We start from the raw sequence: 23,191 nt of genomic DNA on the forward strand, positions 1-23,191 counted from the left end.
AGGCTTCCTGCCAGCACCATCTTGCTGGGCCAACTGGGCAAGCATGAGAAGAGTCCCTTGGGGACCCCTCAGCATTGAGGGCTATGGATAAACCTCTCTTTACACTGGCTTTCTCCAAAACACAGGCTGCTGGGGTAAAAGAAACTCACTCCACACAGGAAGTCAGAAAAGTTGAGTGCTTCAGAGTCTGTGGAACAGGCCTCAGGCAGCGGCAGCTCTAGCCCACTGCTAGGCGATGAGACAGTCTGGTGAGAAGTGTGCCTGGCACAGTCAATTCCATTGTCTTCGGCCTTCTGGTTGGGATGGCCTTCCTGAGCTAACCTGCTGTACTCGGAAACCTCACTGACCCCAAAGCCCAGCAGGATCCTTCCTGTGGTGGGGGTGTTTTGGCTTTGGCTGAGTCGGCCCAGAGAATGGCTCATCTTCTCAGCTTAGATGGCTGTTGCTGTGGCCCTTGAGCAGAGTCTGAGACCAGGGACTATTGGGGGACCCGCTGGAGGTCTTCTTACCATGCAGCAGGCTTCGGGGAGGCACTGGGGGGGCCAGGATGCTCCCCATATGGGCAGACAGGAAGGGCTGGGCCTCTTGGGCTCCGCTATCCAGACTCCAGCTGCTGGGGGCTGCTGGCACAGCTGAAGGGTGGAAACAGATGGCATGAAGGGAGGTTACTTCTCGAGCCACCCTCTGGGAGAAGTACAGCTTGTGGCTTCTCCAGTGTGCCCCACGTATCCAGCACACATGTGGGGCATGCCAGCACCTGGAACTCAAAACACTGGCCAAGCAAGGCACTGTGGCCCACAGGGGAGAGTGGCCAGGGATTGAAGCTGCTTAAGAGGAGGGCAACAGAGTGAGCTTATGTCTAAAGAGTATTGAGGATGAGACAGCTGAATGTGCAGCAAGGAGTGAATGCCTGCAGCCTCTGGGATCTGCCAGGAGGAGAAGAGAAAACAGGACAGAAGAGTAGAGATGAGAATGAGAGGATATAGAGAGAGCACAGGACAAGAGCTCCTTGCCAAAGTCTAGAGTCAGCTCTCCTACTGCCCAGGCTCAGTGGGAAAAGCAGGGAACAAGGACAGGTACCTGTTGGAAGAAACTGCAGCTCAGATCCAGCTGGACCCACTGCTTCCTAACAGGAGGAGGGAGGGCTGTGGAGCTGATGAGTACCCTTTGGCATCTACGGAACCCCAGTTCCTAGCACCCACATGCCATGGATGCAGGCGTGCAGTGGGCCCAGGATAAACGGAAGCACAGAGTGCCCTTCTGTGTTAAAGAAGGAGTCCACTGCCAGAATACTGTCCCCTCAGCCACAGTTGAGATGACAGACTTTTCAGGAGGAGAGAGGAATGATGGCTGGACCTTGGGGTCTGAGGGTGCCACTCTGCAGAAGCAGCAGTGGACATGTGAATTCTCTTGGCCAGCTCCTCCTAGAGAACAAATACCAGCAAAAAGAAATATGTCCTTTCTCTGTTGGAGCCAGGCAACTCTCCCCTTTGGGCTATTAGCAGCAGAGAAGCGGCTCACAATCCAGGTGCTGTCACTGGATTTGTTCTAAGGCTGTGGTAGCTACATTGAGCCTGAGGTGGCTGAGGTTTGGGTTCTTCCTGGTCTAGACACAGAGATGGGAATTTCAGGGCCTAATGGGAGCTGAGAGGCTTTGGAAGGGAAGAAGCTAGATCTGTCCTTTGAAAAGGATGTGGCCAGAGGGGCTGGGCCCCCTCAGCTGTCCAGGGATAAGACTGTGACATCCATCATCCTCTTCTTCCTCATTGCTCAGGAACTGGCGTGAGCTTGCAGCATAATACAGGGTAAAACTCCACTGTCTAAACAGCCTCAGTTCTGAGAATTGCCCCATCTCCTGGTATGGTTGATGGCTGGCGGCAGGAAGGAGGGGTGTGCCAGCGATTGAGTTGCAGGCAAGACACTTAGCTGTTGCCTGAAAGGAGGAAAGAATTCTGCATCTGATGAGCATCAGGTGGATTTCACCAAATAGCCTCCTTAGAGAGCCTGAGCCATCCCAAGAACAGGCCCACTCACCCACACTCTCTACAAGATGCAGCATGAGCTTCTTGGTGCTGAGGCTCGCTGTACCTTCCCCTCTCTGCCAAAAAAAGTACGTTCTCCATAAAAAGCCACCAAAGAAATATCAGGGAATAGGAAGCTTGGAAATGGGTCTGGGCAGCTTCCCTAAAGGGGTTCTGACAGCCCAGGATCTCAGATGCACACCTAGCCCTGGAAGAATTATGGGGTGCAGATGTTCACCCACAAGTGCTCAAAGGAGCTCTAGGGCAGGAAGTCTACGGGAGAAGAAAGCTTACAGGGCTGTAATGGTTTACAAAAGGGTGCCTGCCTGAGTGACTCCCACATAAACCAGAAGCCATCAAGTTTGCCCTGCAGCCTGATGTCTGTGAGCAGTGGGGCCAGTAGACCTTTGCCATGTAGCACAAGTGCACTGGGGCTAGAGGGAAGGCTAATATAGAATGACTTATCCTAGGAAAAGAGGGGTGATCCCAAGTGTATCCTGTCGCCTCCCTCCCTCACCATTAACAACTGTCCAGCACTGGCCTGAGGCCGCCAGTGCATAGCCCATGGTCCTGAAGGCAGGCTCGCCTGATCTGGGAGTCACTACATGGCAAAAAGAGATACCTGTAAGTGAGAGATGTAGTCCTCATGGGACTCAGAACCCTAACGGACAAGAGAATGATGACAAGTATGTACAGTTCCTGCCCTGGAGGATCCAGGAAGAGACTTAGGGAGCTATACTCTGGCCTGTGTGTTGCCACTGGGCAAATGTCTGATTAGCTGCCTTCTAAATGCTAGCCTTGTGGTACGGCTATGCTTGCTCTGGGCTCAGCCTCTGTTCTGAGACAACCCTCCTTTCCTTCCACACCTAGGGGTGGGCATGTCCAGCTCCTTGATGTAGTCGTAGTCTGGCCTTGGCCTGAGGCGCTAATGTGTCTGGTTGGGCTAGGGTCCTGGTCTGGCCACCAGCACTTGTTTGAGCTCTAAGCCTGTCTAGACTCTTGGCTACTTCTGACGTTGCTCTGCATCTCAGCTGAAGAAATGCCACTGTGGATTCTGGCCCTCCAGGCGAAAAGGGCACTCTGTTTTGGGTCACAGGTGCACAAGTCCAAGAAGCTGCATGTTTTCGGGATATACAACCTTGAAGCTATGATGGCATCTTCAGCCAGTCTCCAGGCCCTTTGTGGCGGGGCACCCAGCTTCAGTGCCCATCAGTGTTTTGTCTCTTTAAAGAGGACACAGAGGTATGTCCTCCATGATGAGCAAAGGCAGAGCATAACAGTGGGGACAGCACATAGCACTTGATGAACAGATACGATGATAACGTGATGATGACAGCTTTGGAGGGACGTGTTCTGATGGAATAGGGGATGACAGGTTGTATTGGTGGGAACTGAATATGCCCTAAACTCCAATACATGGAGCAGCTAGGCAGAGAACCTGTGAGGAGAGGGGCGGATATGAGGCCAGGTTCTGGGTGGCAGGAAGGCTCAGCACTTAGTATTACTCTGTTAAAATTAACTCAGATCTCCGTGTCTGAGGTCTGAGTCTGCTTCTTCCATCGGCTTGCAGAAGCAGAACACAGGGTAAAATCCCCACTCTCTAAACAGCCACATGTCTAAGGAGGATTGCTCAGTCTCACAGTACGGTTGGTGGCCTTGCAATAAAAGATGGATTCACAGCAGCTGCTGGCCAGAGTGGCTACAGGAGGACTGGACTCCTTTGGGGCACCCTGGGCTTCACTTGGAGAAGCCTGTCTTTGGGAAATAGCATGTCTTTCCCCTTCCTCTTGGGGCTTGTTTGGCCACGGCCTGTTCTGAGCTCCAAGGAAAGATCCCTGAGGGCCCAAGCTGAGAGGGACCAAAGGGGCCACAAGGCCTGCTGAATTCTAGGGGTGGCTGGGAGGAGTCTAGGGAAGTAGTTGTCTACAGTTTGCACACAGAAGCCCAAGTTTCCATAAAGGTGGGCTCAGGGCAGGAGGCAGCTGGGACCTCTTTGAGGGCAGGCCCTGAGGAAGGAGGTATACAGGATATAAACCTTAGCATCAAGCCAGACATTGGTTAAATAGCACAAGAACTAGTCAGAATTCTGGACAGACAGACAGACCTGAGTGTTGAAGTATGGCTTAGCGCTGGCCAGCTGGTACTCAGGGACAAGAGTCAGACACTCAGGATGGGGACAGACATGGGGGGAAGGCCACCTGGGGAACAATACCTTTTTCAGCCACAGACAGATTGGGATCACTGCAGGGTTTGCAGGCTCCGACCACTTGCTGGAACAGGGCTCGCTGGAAATTCGGCGGCTGAAGGAAGGAGATAAACATTATAGCGAGTGAAAACAACCAGTTATATCTTGGGAGGTAGTGTTATGGGCCACAAGAGACAGGACACTACAAGATCAGACAGGGAAAACAAAGCAGTGGCACAGCTCACACTTGAGATATACTGAGACCTCCAGGCCAGCCCTAGGAAAGACTGTCCAGGGTGTCTGGTTCTCAATGCTTCTATACACAATATTTGCGATACCATCCTCCAGTATCTGGCTAGGACCCAGGCTGTCTTATGTAGGGCCAAGAAACAGAACATAGCTACCTGGGAGCATCGGTATGCATCCTTTTTTCTGGCCAGAGAGATCCCCACTTCCCCATGAGCACTGACAGGTTTAGCCTCCTGGAGAGGCCCTGCACAGGCCTGTGCTAGCACCGAAGGTAGAGGAAAGGACAGTATCAAGCCTAGAGTCACAGACAGGACTTGCTGTTTTGATGGGCAGCTGCCAAGCAGACCTCATCCCTCTGCCTGGCAGAGCCAATCATGCACAGGGAGGTACCACTAAGAAACTCCTGGCATTCTGAGGCTAGGTAATGGTCACTGAGAGGTGACTTTTATGGACCCTGATAGAAGGGCAGGGGCAGACTGCCCAAGGGAGGGAGTTAATCCCTACAGCTTCTTCATCAAGGTCCCCAGCAGAGCATTTGGAGAGCTGTGCAAATGGCATGTAGAACAGCCCCAGCAGGTAGTGAGGGACTTCAGTTGGATGGATGAATAAAAGAGGCAGAGTTTGCTCCAGTGAGGATGCCCCACAAATAGGGAGGAAGAACATCTTCCAGACCAATGTGTCCACCACTGCCTTCTCAGAACAGGCTGCAAAGAACCAATTAACTCTGCTAGACTGTTTAGGGATGAGGAGTCCAGGAATCTGGTGGGAAGGACAGATAGCTACATGAGCAATGCTGGTTCCAACGGTGGTTCCTGCCACCATTCTACTCACGCCTACACTCTGTCTGGATTGCTGGTCCTCAGGTTCACTGCACTCCACATCCAGGAGCCCAGCAGCCTTTTGCGGGATTTTACAGCGGAATGAGAGAGGCATGTAGGACAATGCAGAAGGCCCAGCAAATGCAAGGAGGGAAGCACAGGCTAACACACTTGCAGCAGAGGACAGTCAGTGTGGTGGGTCTATTACCTGTCCGTTCTCCAGGATGGCTGCTGGATACATGGCACTGCTTGGGCGGTCCCGGTATGTGGGCAGCAACAACATCATTTCACGGGCATGGCGGTACTTATCTGGCAGAGAGGGAGAGCCTGTAACCAAGTGAGAACAATCAAGCACAGATGACAAGCCACAGATGGAGGGTCCAGCAGTCAAGCGTCCTCAGGACTAGGGAACCAGAGTAGGTGTCCCTTGCAGTTAGGGTGAGGATGAACTCAGCAAGCACAGGAGGAATGAAGCAGAGCCTGGTTGTTAGATGGTGGCAGTGGCTGCACCTCATGTCCCAGCCAAGGCTGACATACGGCAGGCTGGTGAGATGCAGATCCGCTGACAGAGCCCCCACCATGCTCAGAAGCAGAGGGTGAGGAGAGTTAAGAACTGGAGCAGGGTGGCTAGGAGCTCCCTGCATCCAGCACTATCAGGAAATGGGTGTGGCCTGTATGCTGGGCTCTCCTGGGGAACAGGCCAGTTTGCAATGGAGACACTCACACAGAGACAGAGACACTCAGATAACATAGCCACACTGTTATTACTTGACATACTGTGTCTTTATGCACTTACCTTCTCCTGACACCACTGGCCCTGTTCTCACCTGGCTCCCTACCAACTTTTCTCAGAGGCTTCTCCCTCCCAGATTCTAGGTCCCAGCACCTGGCCTCTGCCTTCCTGCCAGTCCTACTGCAGCCCTAGAGCCAGGCTGGCTGGGGGCCAGGGCTCTGCACACAGGTTGCTCTCCGGGGTTTTGCTCTGTGACACTTGCCCTTCCGTGAACTCAGGGTTCATGGAACTAATGTGGAAATTATGGGGCTTTAACTCAGGCTCTTTAGTTGACTTGACTCAAGTTCTACTCCTGTGAGGCCTCTGCAGTGATTTCCCCTAGTCTGAGGGACTGTTATGGAGGCCACACCATGCCACATGTGGTGTGACTCAGTCCCCATGGATTCAGGCCATAGCCATAGGTCCAGGAACTTGTCAACCCATGGTCCTTGAGAAGATCTTCCACAGAAGCAGTAAGAGTAACTTGCTGGCTTTCCTGGGGGAATGGGTAATTTGGAAGGCCCTCCAAATGTGCTCATTGTACCAGATACCCGCATATCCATGAGAAACCACTGGGGGAATTGGAGCCCCCTCACAGGAGGATCACCTGGACCTCAAGCCTCTGCCTGGCTCTTATGGTTGAAACCCCTCTCTGGGGTGTCCTCTGAGTGAAGTTGGGTAGTTTAGACCAACCCATGGGCTCCAGCTGAATCTGCAGCTGGGGTCAATCTGCAGCTCCTAGAGGCTCTGTGTCTCTGGAACTCAGGGTCTCTGGGGCTTTCTTTTGAGTGTGCAGTGCCAGCACTGTCAGGACACAGCTAAAAATACGTCTTCTTCAGCCAGCTTGCCACAGGAGTCCTTGAGAAATTCCTCTTGTATTCATTTCAGTCCAAGAAGATGAAGCTAAAATACTTTGAAGAAGTCAGCATAATAAATACCAGTAATGTAACTTTTTCCACAGTTGGTCTGAGTGATCCTGTTTGTAGAACCTCAGGGCTGGCTTTAAGACCCAGTTGTTAAAAAATGTCCTTTCACTTGTAAGAGAATGACTAAAATATGATTTTTTAAACTCGACCTGAATTGCTATTTTGTGATTTTACTGGTTTCTATGTTCTCTTTTAGAACCTGTACTCTTAGGCAACCTCAAGAAGATGGCTATGTAAAGAGAAATGAAAAAAGCACCTATTCTCACTGACCGATATAGTGCTTTCCCAGCAAGAAGCTCTCAGAATGCTTCCTGAGCATTGCAGCCCATAGCTCTAGACAGGACTACTCTCTGTTCAGTATGCACCGAAAAACACACAGCACCTTTAGACCAACTCAGTAACATCAAACCCATATCTAATGCCCATTCCACACCAAGCAAGTGATTGGAACCTGGTATACTGTCTTGCTCAGGTTGTCCATGGTCTCTCACCTCATGGAGCTCACAGCCAGCCTGGCTCATAAAGAAAACCCCACATCTGCATACTCAATATCCTGATCCGTGTGACGAGGTTAGGATGGAGATACAGAAGCCTGAAGGCTGTAGCCAGGGCTCAGGGGCTCTGCTGAAGATTCAGACTCATGTTATGGTGGTCTCTCTGGGCTATGGTGGCCACAAAGGGGTGCTCTGTGCCACCACTAAAATTTTTAACTCTACCACTTCACTTCCCTCCCCCTGCCCTCTGCCCTGGGCAGCCAATCCCATGGTAGGTGAAGGTGATGGTTACTTTTCATGAAAACATTTGAACAACACAAGGGTTTCTGTGTTCATGGGACTTCTGAATTATGTGAGTTGTAGTCTAGTAAACCCCAGTGTCAACGAATTACTTAAGGATTATTCAAAATCCCTGTTTCCTAGCTCCAATCAGCCTTTTGATCAGCAGGGGGAGCTGTCAACTCACAAGAGTTTAGGTGAAAAAAGCACCTATTCTCACTGACCGATATAGTGCTTTCCCAGCAAGAAACTCTCAGAATGCTTCCTGAGCATTGCAGCCCACAGCTCTAGACAGGACTACTCTCTGTTCAGTATGCACCGAAAAACACACAGCACCTTTAGACCACCTCAGTAACATCAAACCCATATCTAATGCCTATTCCACACCAAGCATGTGATTGGAACCTGGTATACTGTCTTGCTCAGGTTGTCCATGGTCTCTCACCTCATGGAGCTCACAGCCTGGCTCATAAAGAAAACCCCACATCTGCATACTCAATATCCTGATCCGTGTGAGGGGCCTTGCAGGCCATTCCTCTCAGACATTTCCAAAGCAACAGGAATCACAGCAATGTCGATGGGTATGGCAAGGAAGACCACTGGTCTCATGACCACTCTTGGGAGTGGGGGAAGTAACCCCAATGCAAAGGACTTCCCTCAAGATCACCTTTACGAAAGCTTTCCTCTCCCTGGTAATACCAAACACAAACTTCAAACAGAGTGGACTGTTTCCTCCCTTCTTTGCTCAGAGTGCATCTACTGCAACACCTATTACATACATTTGAAAGTATCAGTCTTTCTCTATGATGCCATGTCATACAGACCCTTCTATTTTGTCTCCCAGGGCCTAATACTGTGCTTGATAGATGTAGGACCTGCACCTTCCTCCAGATGAGCCTGCACATGGATTGTATGGAAGTTGTGGTCTAGAAGGGACTTGCTTTCTTTCTTACTGCCTCTGATCTTGTCACTATTCTCTTTGGGCCCAGTTGTTTATTTTTGCACTTAATGTTTACCCCCAAAAGGGAAGGGGCTTCTCTCAGCCTTCCTCTGTGTGATATTCTTGAGTTTGGCCATTGTGACAGCTCATCTCAAAAATGGTGACCATCAACACCTACCGTCCCAAAACACACACGCCATTCCTTACAACATGAGGTGTAATCTCATTCCTCTTTCTGGTATCTGGGTTGACATTAGTGACTTGAGAAGACAACAGAAATGTGGGGACTTCCTGGGACATCCAAGGCTGGGTAAAAAGGAGCCTTAAGGCTTCTTCCTGGGTCTCTTGGAATGCTTTCTCTGGGGAAAATCAGCTGCCATGCTGTGAGAAGCCTAAGTCACAAGGAAAGGTCATATGTAGGAGCTCAAGTTGACAGCCCCAGTCGCACCCCGAGCTGACCACCAGCATGAATTGCCAGCCATGTATGTGAGCCATCTCGAATATCCAGCCCAGCTGAGCTTTTAAATGATTCCAGCCAGTGTCATCTGACACCAAGTGAGAATTGCTCAGTGAGCCCTGTAAACCCACAGAATAAGAGATGATAATAGATTGTTTTAAGAAGTTTTGGGGGTGGTTTATTACGCAGCAACAGATAACCAAGGCATTTGAAGTAAAAATGAGTTATTTCCAAACAAGGAGAAGATAATTTCTCTCTATTCAGCACTGACATAGTGCACCACCTGTCCCCAAGGCAAGAGCCATGCAGGTTCCTCACTGAGCATTCAGTAAAAGCTTGATAGGTGAATAAATCAGTCAACGGCTGGAAGGAAAAGGTGGTAACCGCCAGCCTGTGAGGTCCCCAATAGCAGAGCCTGCTTATTCCTCCTCTTTCTTCTTTTCAGGACACTAAGTATTTGGAACAGCCTAGAGGAAGTGTCTGACCAATGTCAGAGTGCAATTGAGTTCAAATGTCCATCCTTGGTTGCCTTCCGTGTTTATCAGTCATCATGATTCAGAGATCTGTCCTCAGCAAGAATACCAGATAAAGTCTTAGATATGTCAGAACATATCTTAGAGACACTTTAGGTTAGGGAAAAAAACAAAACCAGAAGGGATTACAGAATCTGTTTCTGCAGCTCTATTCAGGACTATTTACCTGAAGACACTGTAAATGCCAACCTCAACTGTGGCATTCATAGCTCAGGGTTTCTTTTCTTCTTATTCCCAAGGCCGTCTTTCAGTGTGCCTTCTTGATAACACATATCACTGCTCCTTCTCTATGTCTGCAGCCTTCACATACTGACAAATCTTCAGCATGCACCAATCTTTTGGTTCATTTGTCCTATTTAGTACTAGAAATGTCTGCTTTCAAATGCTGGCTCCCCTTTTCTGACCTCAGAGTCCATGCTAGGGAGGCAATATGGGCAGTGGAATGGGCATGAGAGTGAGGGCTGGTGAGTGTAAAGATCTGTGCACCAAACTTAGCTTGGCCATGAACTGGCTAGGTGGCCTTAATTCCCTTGCCCTGGAAATGAGGGCTTGTTCTGAATACTTCAGGTGAAGTCTGACTGTGCCTGCTGCAACCTTACTCCACTTCCCTCCACAATCTGCCAAGGCTTTTCCCAGGTGGTCACTGCATCTTTTCACTGTGCCATACAGCCATCACTCCTACTGTGGGCTTCTCTCCATCACTCCTACTGTGGGCTTCTCTCCATCACTCCTACTGTGGGCTTCATGGGTTTGTGTGCTTTGGAGAGCTTCTTTTCTTAATGACTTCCCATGTCATACATTTGTGGTATTACACCAAACAGACGTAGATTTTCACATAGTCCCGTATTTCTAGGAGGCTTTGTTCATTTCTTTTTACTCTTTTTTCTCTAAACTTCTCTTTTTGCTTCATTTCATTCATTTGATCTTCAATCACTGATACCCTTTCTTCCAGTTGATCGAATCGGCTACTGAAGCTTGTGCATGCATCACGTCATTCTCATGCCATGGTTTTCAGCTCCATCAGGTCATTTAAGGACTTCTCTACACTGTTTATTCTAGTTAGCCATTCATCTACTCTTTTTTCAAGGTTTTTAGCTTCTTTGCAATGGGTTCAAACATCCTCCTTTAGCTCGGAGAAGTTTGTTATTACCGATCGTCTGAAGCCTTCTTCTCTCAACTCGTCAAAGTCATTCTCCATCCAGCTTTGTTCCATTGCTGGCGAGGAGCTGCGTTCCTTTGGAGGAGAAGAGGTGCTCTGATTTTTAGAATTTTCAGCTTTTCTGCTTTGGTTTCTCCCCATCTTTGTGGTTTTATCTACCTTTGGTCTTTGATAATGGTGACGTACAGATGGGGTTTTTGTGTAGATGTCCTTTCTGTTTGTTAGTTTTCCTTCTAACAGTCAGGACCCTTAGCTGCAGGTCTGTTGGAGTTTGCTGGAGGTCCACTCCAGACCCTGTTTGCCTGGGTGTCACCAGTGGAGGCTGCAGAACAGCAAATGTTGCTGTCTGATCCTTCACTCTGGAAGCTTTGTCTCAGAGGGGCACCCTGCCATATGAGGTGTCAGTCGCCCCCTACTGGGAGGCTCCTGGGGGGTCAGGGACCCACTTGAGGAGGCAGTCTGTCTGTTCTCAGATCTTAAACTCTGTGCTGGGAGAACCACTACTCTCTTCAAAGCTGTCAGACAGGGACGTTTAAATCTGCAGAAGTTTCTGCTGCCTTTTGTTCAGCTAGGCCCTGCCCCCAGAGGTGGAGTCTACAGAGGCAGGCTGTTTACCTACTCAAGACGCCTTCCCGCAGCCTCACTGCCTCCTTGCAGTTTGATCTCAGACTGCTATGCTAGCAGTGAGAGAGGCTCCGTGGGCGTGGGATCCCCTGAGTCAGGCACAGGATATAATCTCCTGGTGTGCCCTTTGCTAAGGCCATAGGAAAAGTGCAGTATTAGGGTGGGAGTGTCCCGATTTTCCAGGTACTGTCTGTCACGGCTTCCCTTTGCTAGGAAAGGTGACTCCCCGACCCCTTGCACTTCCCGGGTGAGGTGATACCCCGCCCTGCTCTGTGGGCCACACCCAGTGTCTGACAAGCCCCTATGAGATGCACCCAGTACCTCAGTTGGAAATGCAGAAATCACCTGTCTTCTGCATCACTCACGCTGGGAGCTGCAGACTGGTTCTGTTCCTATTCATGATGGGGAGAATGGAACCAAATTGGAAAACACTTTTCAGGATATTATCCAGGAGAACTTCCCCAACCTAGCGAGGCAGGCCAACATTCAAATTCAGGAAATACAGAGAACACCACAAAGATATTCCTCGAGAAGAGCAACTCCAAGACACATAATTGTCAGATTAACCAAAGTTGAAATGAAGGAAAAAATGTTAAGGGCCGCCAGAGAGAAAGGTTGGGTTACTCACAAAGGGAAGCCCATCAGACTAATAGCTGATCTCTCAGCAGAAACTCTACAAACCAGAAGAGAGTGGGGGCCAATATTCAACATTCTTAAAGAAAAGAATTTTCAAACCAGAATTTCATATCCAGCCAAACTAAGCTTCGTAAGTGAAGGAGAAATAAAATCCTTTACAGACAAGCAAATGCTGAGAGATTTTGTCACCACCAGACCTACCTTACAAGAGCTCCTGAAGGAAGCACTAAACACGGAAAGGAACAACCGGTACCAGCCACTGCAAAAACATGCCAAATTGTAAAGACCATCGATGCTATGAAGAAACTGCATCAACTAATGAGCAAAATAACCAGCTAACATCATAATGACAGGATCAAATTCACACATAACAATATGAACCTTAAATGTAAATGGGCTAACTGCTCCAATTAAAAGACACAGACTGGCAAATTGGATAAAAAGTCAAGACCCATCAGTGTGCTGCATTCAGGAGAACCATCTCACATGCAGAAACACACATGGGCTCAAAATAAAGGGATGGAGGAAGATCTACCAAACAAATGGAAAACAAAAAAAGGCAGGGGTTGCAATCCTAGTCTCTGATAAAACAGACTTTAAACCAACAAAGATCAAAAGAGATAAAGAAGGCCATTACATAATGGTAAAGGGATCAATTCAACAGGAAGAGCTAACTATCCTAAATATATATGCACCCAATACAAGAGCACCCAGATTCATAAAGCAAGTCTTTAGAGACCTACAAAGAGACTTAGACTCCCACACAATAATAATGGGAGACTTTAACACCCCACTGTTAATACTAGACAGATCAATGAGACAGAAAGTTAATAAGGATATCCAGGAATTGAACTCAGCTCTGCATCAAATGGACCTAATAGACATCTACAGAACTCTCCACCCCAAATCAACAGAATATACATTCTTCTCAGCACCACACCACACCTATTCCAACATTGACCACATAGTTGGAAGTAAGGCACTCCTCAGCAAATGTAAAAGAACAGAAATTATAACAAATGGTCTCTCAGACCACAGTGCAATCAAACTAGAACTCGGGATTAAGAAACTCACTTAAAACCACTCAACTACATGGAAACTGAACAACCTGCTCCTGAATGACTACTGGGTATATAACCAAATGAAGGCAGAAATAAAGATATTCTTTGAAACCAACGAGAACAAAGACACAACATACCAGAATCTCTGGGACACATTTAAAGCAGTGTGTAGAGGGAAATTTATAGCACTAAATACCCACAAGAGAAAGCAGGAAAGATCTAAAATTGACACCCTAACATCAGAATTAAAAGAACTAGAGAAGCAAGAGCAAACACATTCAAAAGCTAGCAGAAAGCAAGAAATAACTAAGATCAGAGAAGAACTGAAGGAGATAGGGACACAAAAAACCCTTCAAAAAATCAATGAATCCAGGAGCTGGTTTTTTTTTGAAAAGATAAACAAAATTGATAGACCGCTAGCAAGACTAATAAAGAAGAAAAGAGAGAAGAATCAAATAGATGCATAAAAAATGATAAAGGGGATATCAACACCGATCCCACAGAAATACAAACTACCATCAGAGAATACTATAAACACCTCTATGCAAATAAACTAGAAAATCTAGAAGAAATGGATAAATTCCTGGACACATACGCCCTCCCAAGACTAAACCAGGAAGAAGTTGAATCCCTCAATAGACCAATAACAGGTTCTGAAATTGAGGCAATAATTAATAGCCTACCAACCAAAAAAAGTCCAAGACCAGATGGATTCACAGCCGAATTCGACCAGAGGTACAAAGAGGAGCTGGTACCATTCCTTCTGAAACAATTCCAATCAAAAGAAAAAGAGGGAATCCTCCCTAATTCATTTTATGAGGCCAACATCATCCTGATACCAAAGCCTGGCAGAGACACAACAAAAAAAGAGAATTTTAGACCAATATCCCTGATGAACATTGATGCAAAAATCCTCAATAAAATACTGGCAAACTGAATCCAGCAGCACATCAAAAAGCTTATCCACCACGATCAAGTGAGCTTCATCCCTGGGATGCAAGGCTGGTTCAACATATGCAAATCAATAAACGTAATCCATCATATAAACAGAACCAAAGACAAAAACCACTTGACTATCTCAATAGATGCAGAAAAGGCCTTTGACAAAATTAAACAGCCCTTCATGCTAAAAACTCTCAATAAACTAGGTATTGATGGGACATATCTCAAAATAATAAGAGCTACTTATGATAAACCCACAGCCAATATCATACTGAATGGACAAAAACTGGAAGCATTCCCTTTGAACACTGGCACAGGACAGGGATGCCCTCTCTCACCATTGCTATTCAACATAGTGTTGGAGGTTCTGGCCAGGGCAATCAGGCAAGAGAAAGAAATAAAGGGTATTCAATTAGGAAAAGAGGAAGTCAAATTGTCCCTGTTTGCAGATGACCTGATTGTATTTAGAAAATCCCATTGTCTCAGTCCAAAATCTCCTTAAGCTGATAAACAACTTCAGCAAAGTCTCAGGATACAAAATCAATGTGCAAAAATCACAAGCATTCCTATACACCAATAACAGACAAACAGAGAGCCAAATCAGGAGTGAACTCCCATTCACAATTGCTTCAAAGAGAATAAAATGCCTAGGAATCCAACTAATAAGGGATGTGAAGGACCTCTTCAAGGAGAACTACAAGCCACTGCTCAACGAAATAAAAGAGGACACAAACAAATGGAAGAACATTCCATGCTCACGGATAGGAAGAATCAATATTGTGAAAATGGCCATACTGCCAAGGTAATTTATAGATTCAATGCCATCCCCATCAAGCTACCAATAACTTTCTTCACAGAACTGGAAAAAATTATTTTAAAGTTCATATGGAACCAAAAAAGAGCCCACATTGCCAAGACAATCCTAAGCAAAAAGAACAAAGCTGGAGGCATCATACTGTCTGGCTTCAAACTATACTAAAAGTCTACAGTAACCAAAACAGCATGGTAGTGGTACCAAAACAGAGATATAGACCAATGGAACAGAATTGAGCCCTCGAAAATAATACCACACATCTACAACCATCTGATCTTTGACAAACCTGACAAAAACAAGCAATGGGGAAAGGATTCCCTATTTAATAAATGGTGCTGGGAAAACTGGCTAGTCATATGTAGAAAGCTGAAACTGGATCCCTTCCTTACACCTTGTACAAAATTTAGTTGAAGATGGATTAAAGACTTAAATGTTAGACCTAAAACCATAAAAACCCTAGAAGAAAACCTAGGCAATACCATTCAGGACATAGGCATGGGCAAGGACTTCATGACTAAAACACCAAAAGCAATGGCAACAAAAGCCAAAATTGACAAATGGGATCTAAACTAAAGAGCTTCTGCACAGCAAAAGAAACTACCATCAAAGTGAACAGGCAACCTACAGAATGGGAGAATATTTTTACAATCTACCCATCTGACAAAAGACTAGTATCCAGAATCTACAAAGAACTTAAACAAATTTACAAGAAAAAAATCAAACAACCCCATCAAAAAGTGGGCAAAGGATATGAACAGACACTTCTCAAAATAATACATTTATGCAGCCAAAAGACACATGAAAAAATGCTCATCATCACTGGCCATCAGAGAAATGCAAATCAAAACCACAATGAGATACCATGTCACACCAGTTAGAATGGCGATCATTAAAAAGTCAGGAAACAACAGGTGCTAGAGAGGATTTGGAGAAATAGGAACACTTTTACACTGTTGGTGGGACTGTAAACTAGTTCAACCATTGTGGAAGACAGTGTGGCGATTCCTCAAGGATCTAGAACTAGAAATACCATTTGACCCAGCCATCCCATTACTGGACATATACCCAAAGGATTATAAATCATGCTACTATAAAGACACATGCACACGTATGTTTACTGTGGTACTATTCACAACAGCAAAGACTTGGAACCAACCCAAATGTCCATCAATGATAGACTGGATTAAGAAAATATGGCACATATACACCATGGAATACTATGCTGCCATAAAAAAGGATGAGTTCACGTCCTTTGTAGGGATATGGATGAAGCTGGAATCCATTATTCTGAGCAAACAATCGCAAGGACAGAAAACCAAACACCACATGTTCTCACTCACAGGTGAGAATTGAACAATGAGAACACTTGGACACAGGGTGGGGAACATCACACACTGGGGCCTGTTGTGGGGTAGGGGTAGCAGGGAGGGATAGCATTAGGAGATATACCTAATGTAAATGACAAGTTAATGGGTACAGCACACCAACATGGCACATGTATACATATGTAACAAACCTGCACGTTGTGCACATGTACCACAGAACTTAAAGTATAATAATGAAAATAAATAAATAAATTTGTGATATTTTTCTTTGGTTTCATAATAATGAGAAGAACAAAGAGACTCCCTCCTTCTGAAGCCTGGAAGCAAGAGCAAGTGACTGGCTGGCAAGCTCAGACCACTGTCACTGCCCTGCAAAGCCAACCCTGGGAAGCACTAGATCCTATGTACCACAGCTAATTTCCATTCCATTGCAAATGTTTCTGTCTACAAGGACAGAATCAACTTTTACTTGGGAACTAGGATTAGAATGTGAAAAAGAAGCAAAGATGCTGCCTCTCAAAGAACAATATTTATTCAACTGAACAAGAAATCAAGTGATAATTGGCAAAGTAAATAGGTTTTTACAGAGCCATCTCTCCTGAGAAAGCCTTTCCCAACTGAAGAAAAATTTTTTGGTTGCTGTTACTGTTTTAGAATAACATTTTCCAGGGTTAATTTTAGTCTCCCAATTTACTTTTCATACTTTGTCATCATGCCTGATTCCTCAAGACAAAAGACTCACTTTTGCCTTGACTTTGATCTTTGCTCTAGCAAAACTTTCAATGGGAAAGAAGTGAGCTTTCTTCTAAGCTGTGTATCCTGTGACTGAGGTAGAAATGCAATGGCTGCACAGCGGCAGCCACTGCTCAGAGTGGAGTCTAAAGCCAGCCAGGGAAGAGGCCTGGAGGCAGGAATTCTCGAGTCCTTAGTGGTAAAAGCACAAATGAGTATTCTCTAAGTCACAGGGCTGCTCAAAGACACAGCCACAGATGAGAGGAAGCCGAGTGGGGTTGATGAAGACCTCTCTTCTCCATTCTGCAAGTAGCACCCTGCCATCCTTACCTCGGGCACTGGAAGGGGCAGAGGTAATCATCTGGGATGGTGCTGAGTGAGTGGAACTCAGGCTGGAGGAAGAAGGGCTTGCCTGGGACGAGGACAGAACAGAGACGTTGGTGACTGAGCCCTGGTACCTGGGGTGGGGATACGCGAGCTGCAAAGGGAGAAAAATCAGCAGGATAGAGGTCTGAATGGCCAGGACTTTAGGGCTGGCACAGAGTTTGCTTTTTCATGCCCTGAGGTGCTCTGCCCCAGTGCCTTATGCTATACCCTGAGCCCTGATGGAGGCCAGGCTAATGGCTGGGCAACTAGGGGCCACCCACACCACCCATATGGAACAAAGTTGTTGGGCTGGCCATACTATGGTGACCATGGAGGAAGCAAGACTAAGCCAACAGGAATGCCAGGCAAGGGGGCAATCTGGCAGAGGATCTTTCCCATGGGATCTCCTAAAGCAACCAGGACTGAAGCTGGATTTTCTTCTTGGGAAATAAGGCCTGGGAACCGAGACTTAGGATGGTGTGTGGAGGAACGGCAACTTTCTAGCTCTCGTGAGGGGTGTTCTGAATTCAGGAGCTAGAGAATTAGGCAGGGTTGCCAAGCCCTCAGACTAGACATTGCAACAGCAAGGTGAGTTCTGTAGGCATGGTGCCCTGGCCCACTCTCCCTGGACAGCTCTGTACCTGCATGTGGTGGTACAGGTCCTCGGGAGCATCGCCCATGGAGCCGTCGCCCAGCATCACCATGTTTCCTGCTTCACTAGACGCATGTGAGGAGAGAGAGGATGATGAATGGCGACCTGTGCCCATCAAGTTCATGGGGCTGTGAGCAAGAGTGGGAAATAGGGAGGAGTCAGGCCCACGGCAGGTGGCAGGGGGAATGTGTGGAACAGTCATCCCTGGTTTCAGCTACCGCCGGTTTGGAGGGTTCCATAGCCAATGCTCATACCCATCTGAGGCCTGGAGCAGTCCTGAGCTGTACCCTGCTACCCAGGAGCCCTTGGACTGGGAGAGACAATGGTGTGGTACACTGGACAAGCCTCTACCTACAGCTACATGGCTTATGGCCACTCAGTTTACTGACATTAGCAGGTTCTCAGGAGGAATAAGAGATATGCCAAATCAGGTCAAAGATCTCAGGTCCCCCTTTCTATGGGGTATTAGTCTGGGTCAGTGCCCACTCCCCCACCCCCCCCACACCATGATGGGATCTGCTCCTTGGTCAGAGGCTTCTTCCTAGTGTGGGAAGCTACCAAAATAGCTGGCTGTGAACTATCTACGGGCCTCCTTCCACATCTGTGGCCAAAAGGCTTGTCAACAGCTCTCCTCTAGCAATACCAGGAAAGCTTCTCATTCATTTGTTCCTTATTTACTAAGTGCCCACTCTGTGCTGAGTTGCTGCTCACACTGGAAAACAAGCCTAAGTGAGGGGCTCCTCTCACTAGTCTCCTCCTCCAACCTGGCCTTCTTGGCCTAGAGGCTTTCAGTATTCTCAGTTGAGCCCAGGCAAACCAGTCTTTGATGTTCACATCACTATGCTGTTTCTTCCTTAAAACTGACTTGGTGATCCTCATTCTCCTTGGGATCAAGTCCAAAGGCCTGTATGAACAAGGCCCATTCAGAGCTGGTCCTATCCCCTTTCCATGCCCTGGAATCCTGCACTCCAGCCACTTGGCTCTACTCGGAGTGCTGACCAGGCTGGCTTGTTCATATCTTGAGGCTTCTGCATGTGTCAGTCAATTTGCCTAGATCTTGCCCTATCACCCTCCTAACCCCTAGCAAACATCTACTTATTCTTCAAGAGTTACCCCAAATGCCCCCTCCTCCATGTTCCCACAGTATCATGTATATACTTCTCTTACCCAGGATAGTGACTGACTGAATGCAGGGTGTGGGTCCTATGGCAGGAGCCACATAAGTGTTTGCTGTGTGCATGGGTAAGAGGGAATATGAGTATACACAAGGACTCTTTCCTCTGACCCTTGACAATTTAGACTCACCTCTCCAGAGGGAACCCTCCCCAGCCCTAAGGCCATACCTGTGCCGGTGGGTCATCTTGATGCTCTCCGGACTCATGGGGCTATGGGATGCCAGAACATTTCCCCGTGGGGTGCTGGTGCCTGAACATGCAGGACTTAGCTTATCCAAACCTGGAAACTCCTGTTGAGAAATGAATGCCCCTTCATAGAGAGTAAAGAACAAATAAGTAACTAAGGGATGTAAGGGAATAACTGACTGGTGATCAAAAATGTAAAAGAAACAAAAAAGAATCATATGGTTGGCTGAACCTGAACTGCTGACTTCCTTTGGGCAATGCCCCCTTCAAGACTAAAACACCCTCCTAACTGCACTGGAACCTAGACCAAATGCCGTGTGCGAGGCCCCAGGTTGACTCTACAGTAAGAGAAGCACATCTGGAATGAACTGAAGCTGGTCTGAGCTCATAGGAGTGTGTTAACAGGTTTTCTCGCTACGGAATAAGTAGAACAAGATCTGGGAAGAAGGAGAGAAAGAGCTTATTATTAGTTGTCAATCGGTGGGCACCAATTACATAAGGATTGGTGTCAGGTTTTATTAGACTGCTAAATGGCCCAGCTCTTAGTGACCTGGGTTGTCTGTGACACAGTCTACGGGGAGACAGAACATAAAATCCTGATGTATGTAACTGAAAAATAGCACAGCTCTATTTTAGCTTAATTAATTCATATTAAGTATGTAGATTTCTGGGCAGACACTTCTGATCTCAAACGCTACTGGGTGACAGCATGTTTGTTTGTGTCCCTGTGTGCAACTCAGAGGAAACAACTGTTAAGGTTTCCTCAAGTCCTTCAAAATCTGTAGTGAACAGGGGCCCTAAGTCCACTGGGGATATTTCTGAGCTTGGTGTGAAAAAGCACCGGGTTTTCCACCCGCTTCTTCCAAAGCATACAGAGGGCTAAAATGTATTTCTGTAGCTGGAGAAAGGATATGTGTGCACACGGAAGAACGTGATGTATATAGGAAAGTGTTTTGTGCTTTTTGCCGCAACACACATGGCAAAGAACCTCCCCACTGGCCAGGCTCCAGCCTGCTTGGGTCACCTGCTGTGATGGGGAAGTTTGCACACAGCAGAGACCAGTCAAATAGGCAGAAGACCCTGGAATGAGAGGTAGTGGAATGAACACCCACCAGACTCAGCGATACTGCCCAAGTTCTTAACTAAATGGACACTCCAATTTTAAGGCGGAGATGTAAAAGAGCTTCCCTGCATATTTCACCTTGAAATACCATGGGAGAATCCTAACAGAGGGAGAAATCTCAGGATCTCCAGGCTTTCCTCTGGAAAATGTGCCCCTACCTCTCAAACTACAAGCTTCTTTTTCTCTTTTCATGCTGTCCACACTTGTCCACACACGCTGAGACCTGCATTGGGAGCCTGGAGGGATGGAGATGACCAGAACCTGCAGCATCCAAGAACAAAGCAGGTCCGCCCCAAATGGGTCAGGCCCACGAGTTTAAGTGGTTCAACCTGCCTCAGGGCTCCTGTGACCATGGTTATCCCTAGAGGGGGAATTTTTTGCTCTTGACAACCTCGTGCAGCATCTAACAGCTCTACTTCTTGTCTCCCTGCCACTTCTATCCAGTGGTCCTGGGTGATGAGAAGAGAACTTGGCTTGGGTGCCAGGTAGCAGCAGGTAATTGGGCTCATCTCCCTTAAGATCTGGGAGCCAGCTGGTTTAGCAGGAAGGGATCTCTAGAAAACATTTGGAGTCAGCCCCACAGTTGAAAATGAGGTTTGGGTATGTGAATAGGGGGCTCTATCCTCAGCCAGTCAGCATTTCCTCTAAGACCCTGCCAAGGAATACTGGTCCTGGAATATAAGTCCTGTTTATGTGTTTAAGTCCTTGGGCCAAACCCTACTGTGGAGGCTGAAGAGCTGGGCCAGAGTTAGGGAGACTTTCAGGAGCCTGGTCCAGCCCCAGGACCTGCCTGACTCCTTTAAGAACTGCTAGCATGAAACTACTGCTCATCCTAGGCTATCTCAGATGTGAGCTTGGATCACGAGACATGATAGAGGAAGTTGGGAAGAAGAGGGAGGGAGGGAAAGAGGGAGAAAAGGGAGTTGGGAGGAAGAGTAAAAAGAGGGAAAAGAGAACGATCAGAGGGAGGAAAAAGAATGAAGAAGGACACGGAGAGAGGAGGAGGAGGGAGATGGGGAGAGAAGGCTGGCTCAGGCCATGCCTCTCTCTTTTGATTCTTGGGATGAAAAACATCTCCAAAAAGATCCCTACATGTGGGCCATATACTTTAGCTCTTTTCCTTCACATATGAAAACCTGTTTACTAGCACAGTGCCCTGAAAAATGTTCCCTGCCCTTGAATCTGGCTCCTCCTTTGGGAGTGAGTGAGTGAGAGGATCCTCAGCATCCTTCCCCTGGATATAGCATCCATCCTTGCCCCCTGTCCCTCTGTAGGGAAGACAGCCTCTCTCCCCCACCCGGCCCCCACCCAGGCTCCCTCCCTCCTATTTTCCTTTGGTTTGTGGCGTAGGTCTGGAGGAAGTGACACCTGGTTCTACTGCAGCAGGGGCAGGACAGGGATCAACTTACATGGTAGAGACTGGCCCGCATCATCTGGAACTGATCAATTAGCTTCTTATGCAGAGGCCGCATTTCTGGGTGCACAAACTTCTCATGAACTGCTAGCCCAACTCCAAGGACATGAACCTATCAGAGTCACAAACAAGGCCACTCTGTGAACCATGAGCAGCCCCTGAGAACTGAAACCATCTTGTAGTGCATGGCTTTTCTCACCTGGCTGCTGGTCCCCAAGCTCTCCAAGACATACCTGCTCCTGCATAAGCTCCTTGAGCTGGGTGATCTTCTCAGCATCTCCTGGGTGCTTGTTGATGTAATCTTTATCAAAGAAGGCCTGTGAAAGGAAAGGCCAAGTCAGGAAGACTCTTCCCAGGACTACTACTTAAATGGGGCCCAGGAGACTTGAGTCCACTAATGCCACCTAAAAAGCAGCCAGGCTGTCTCCTCATAGGCACATACACCAGTCTAGCCTGTTTGAACTTCTGGCAATTAGAGGTGTGTTTTTTTGTCTGAGAAGGATTGAACGTGGCCAAGCCATCTAAGTCTGGATGCTGACCCCAGTCCCTCACGGAGCCTGGATGGCCTAGGTAGGGCAGGCAGGACTGGCGGACTGGGAGTAGGGGCTAGCCTCTTATCCAGCCTACGACTCACTTCTCCTGACGGGCTGGGCTCCAAGGCTCCTCTTGGAGGGCACTTAACATCCTCCCATAATCAGGATTACAGATTACCCATCTCAGAGTTCAGAGAATAAAAATGAAGAAAAGGCCCTACCAGAGAACTGTGCCAAAGAAATAGGGAGTGATAGGGAGCTTAGGGCCTCATTCCAGGACCATGCCAAGAGAGGGCATGTAGGGAAGGCTACCTAAGGAGACTATAATCTTGAAAAGAGAAGCCTGTGAGCCGCCTTCCCAGCCAGGCTGCCTGCATGGGTTTGGCCTGTGGCCACAGCTTACCTCCTGATAGCGTGCAATGCCTCCATTGACAGCTGCATCAATGACACCATTCAGGCACATGCTTAGCAGGTTGATGTTGCCATGCACCTGCTTGTGTTGATACTGGCTGATCAGGGAGCGTAGCTCCTGGTTCTTATTCTCAACCACTTGGATGGCATTCTCCAGAGGGCTCACCTCCACCTAGGGGCACACAGCACACAGAGTCATCCCAGAAATGATGATAACCCCTCATCATCTTCCTGAGAGCTGGGGTCTAAGATCTGTGGTATTGATTCCCCTTCCTTGTTCCTGTGAACTTGAGACTCCCTGGACCCTTTCCACTTCTGTTGTCTGATTTATAGGCACTTGGAAGTACAGCAAATAGTGAAGAAC

At 47.5% G+C, this 23,191-nt stretch overlaps 1 protein-coding gene across 11 annotated transcripts in view; it reads right to left on the minus strand.

The window, feature by feature from the left end:
• The window catches only part of DOCK3 (dedicator of cytokinesis 3), a 735,525-nt gene that overhangs the window by 2,908 nt on the left and 709,426 nt on the right, over window positions 1-23,191 (minus strand). For 4 of the 11 annotated variants that reach the window (XM_054550669.1, XM_054550668.1, XM_054550665.1 and 1 more), the window contains 9 exons: window positions 22,820-22,999; window positions 22,117-22,200; window positions 21,879-21,995; window positions 19,329-19,450; window positions 17,975-18,113; window positions 17,298-17,445; window positions 5,482-5,600; window positions 4,234-4,321; window positions 510-632 (listed from right to left, as the gene is read on the minus strand). In XM_054550669.1, coding sequence (XP_054406644.1) covers window positions 510-632; window positions 4,234-4,321; window positions 5,482-5,600; window positions 17,298-17,445; window positions 17,975-18,113; window positions 19,329-19,450; window positions 21,879-21,995; window positions 22,117-22,200; window positions 22,820-22,999 — 1,120 coding nt within the window. Of the gene's footprint in view, window positions 1-509; window positions 633-4,233; window positions 4,322-5,481; window positions 5,601-17,297; window positions 17,446-17,974; window positions 18,114-19,328; window positions 19,471-21,878; window positions 21,996-22,116; window positions 22,201-22,819; window positions 23,000-23,191 lie in introns of those variants that run through there. The other 7 variants (XM_054550670.1, XM_063722475.1, XM_054550671.1 and 4 more) reach the window with 7 other exon arrangements.

The sequence above is a fragment of the Pongo abelii genome, chromosome 2 (assembly GCF_028885655.2).
Source record: "Pongo abelii isolate AG06213 chromosome 2, NHGRI_mPonAbe1-v2.0_pri, whole genome shotgun sequence".
NCBI classification, from domain to species: Eukaryota; Metazoa; Chordata; class Mammalia; order Primates; family Hominidae; genus Pongo; species Pongo abelii.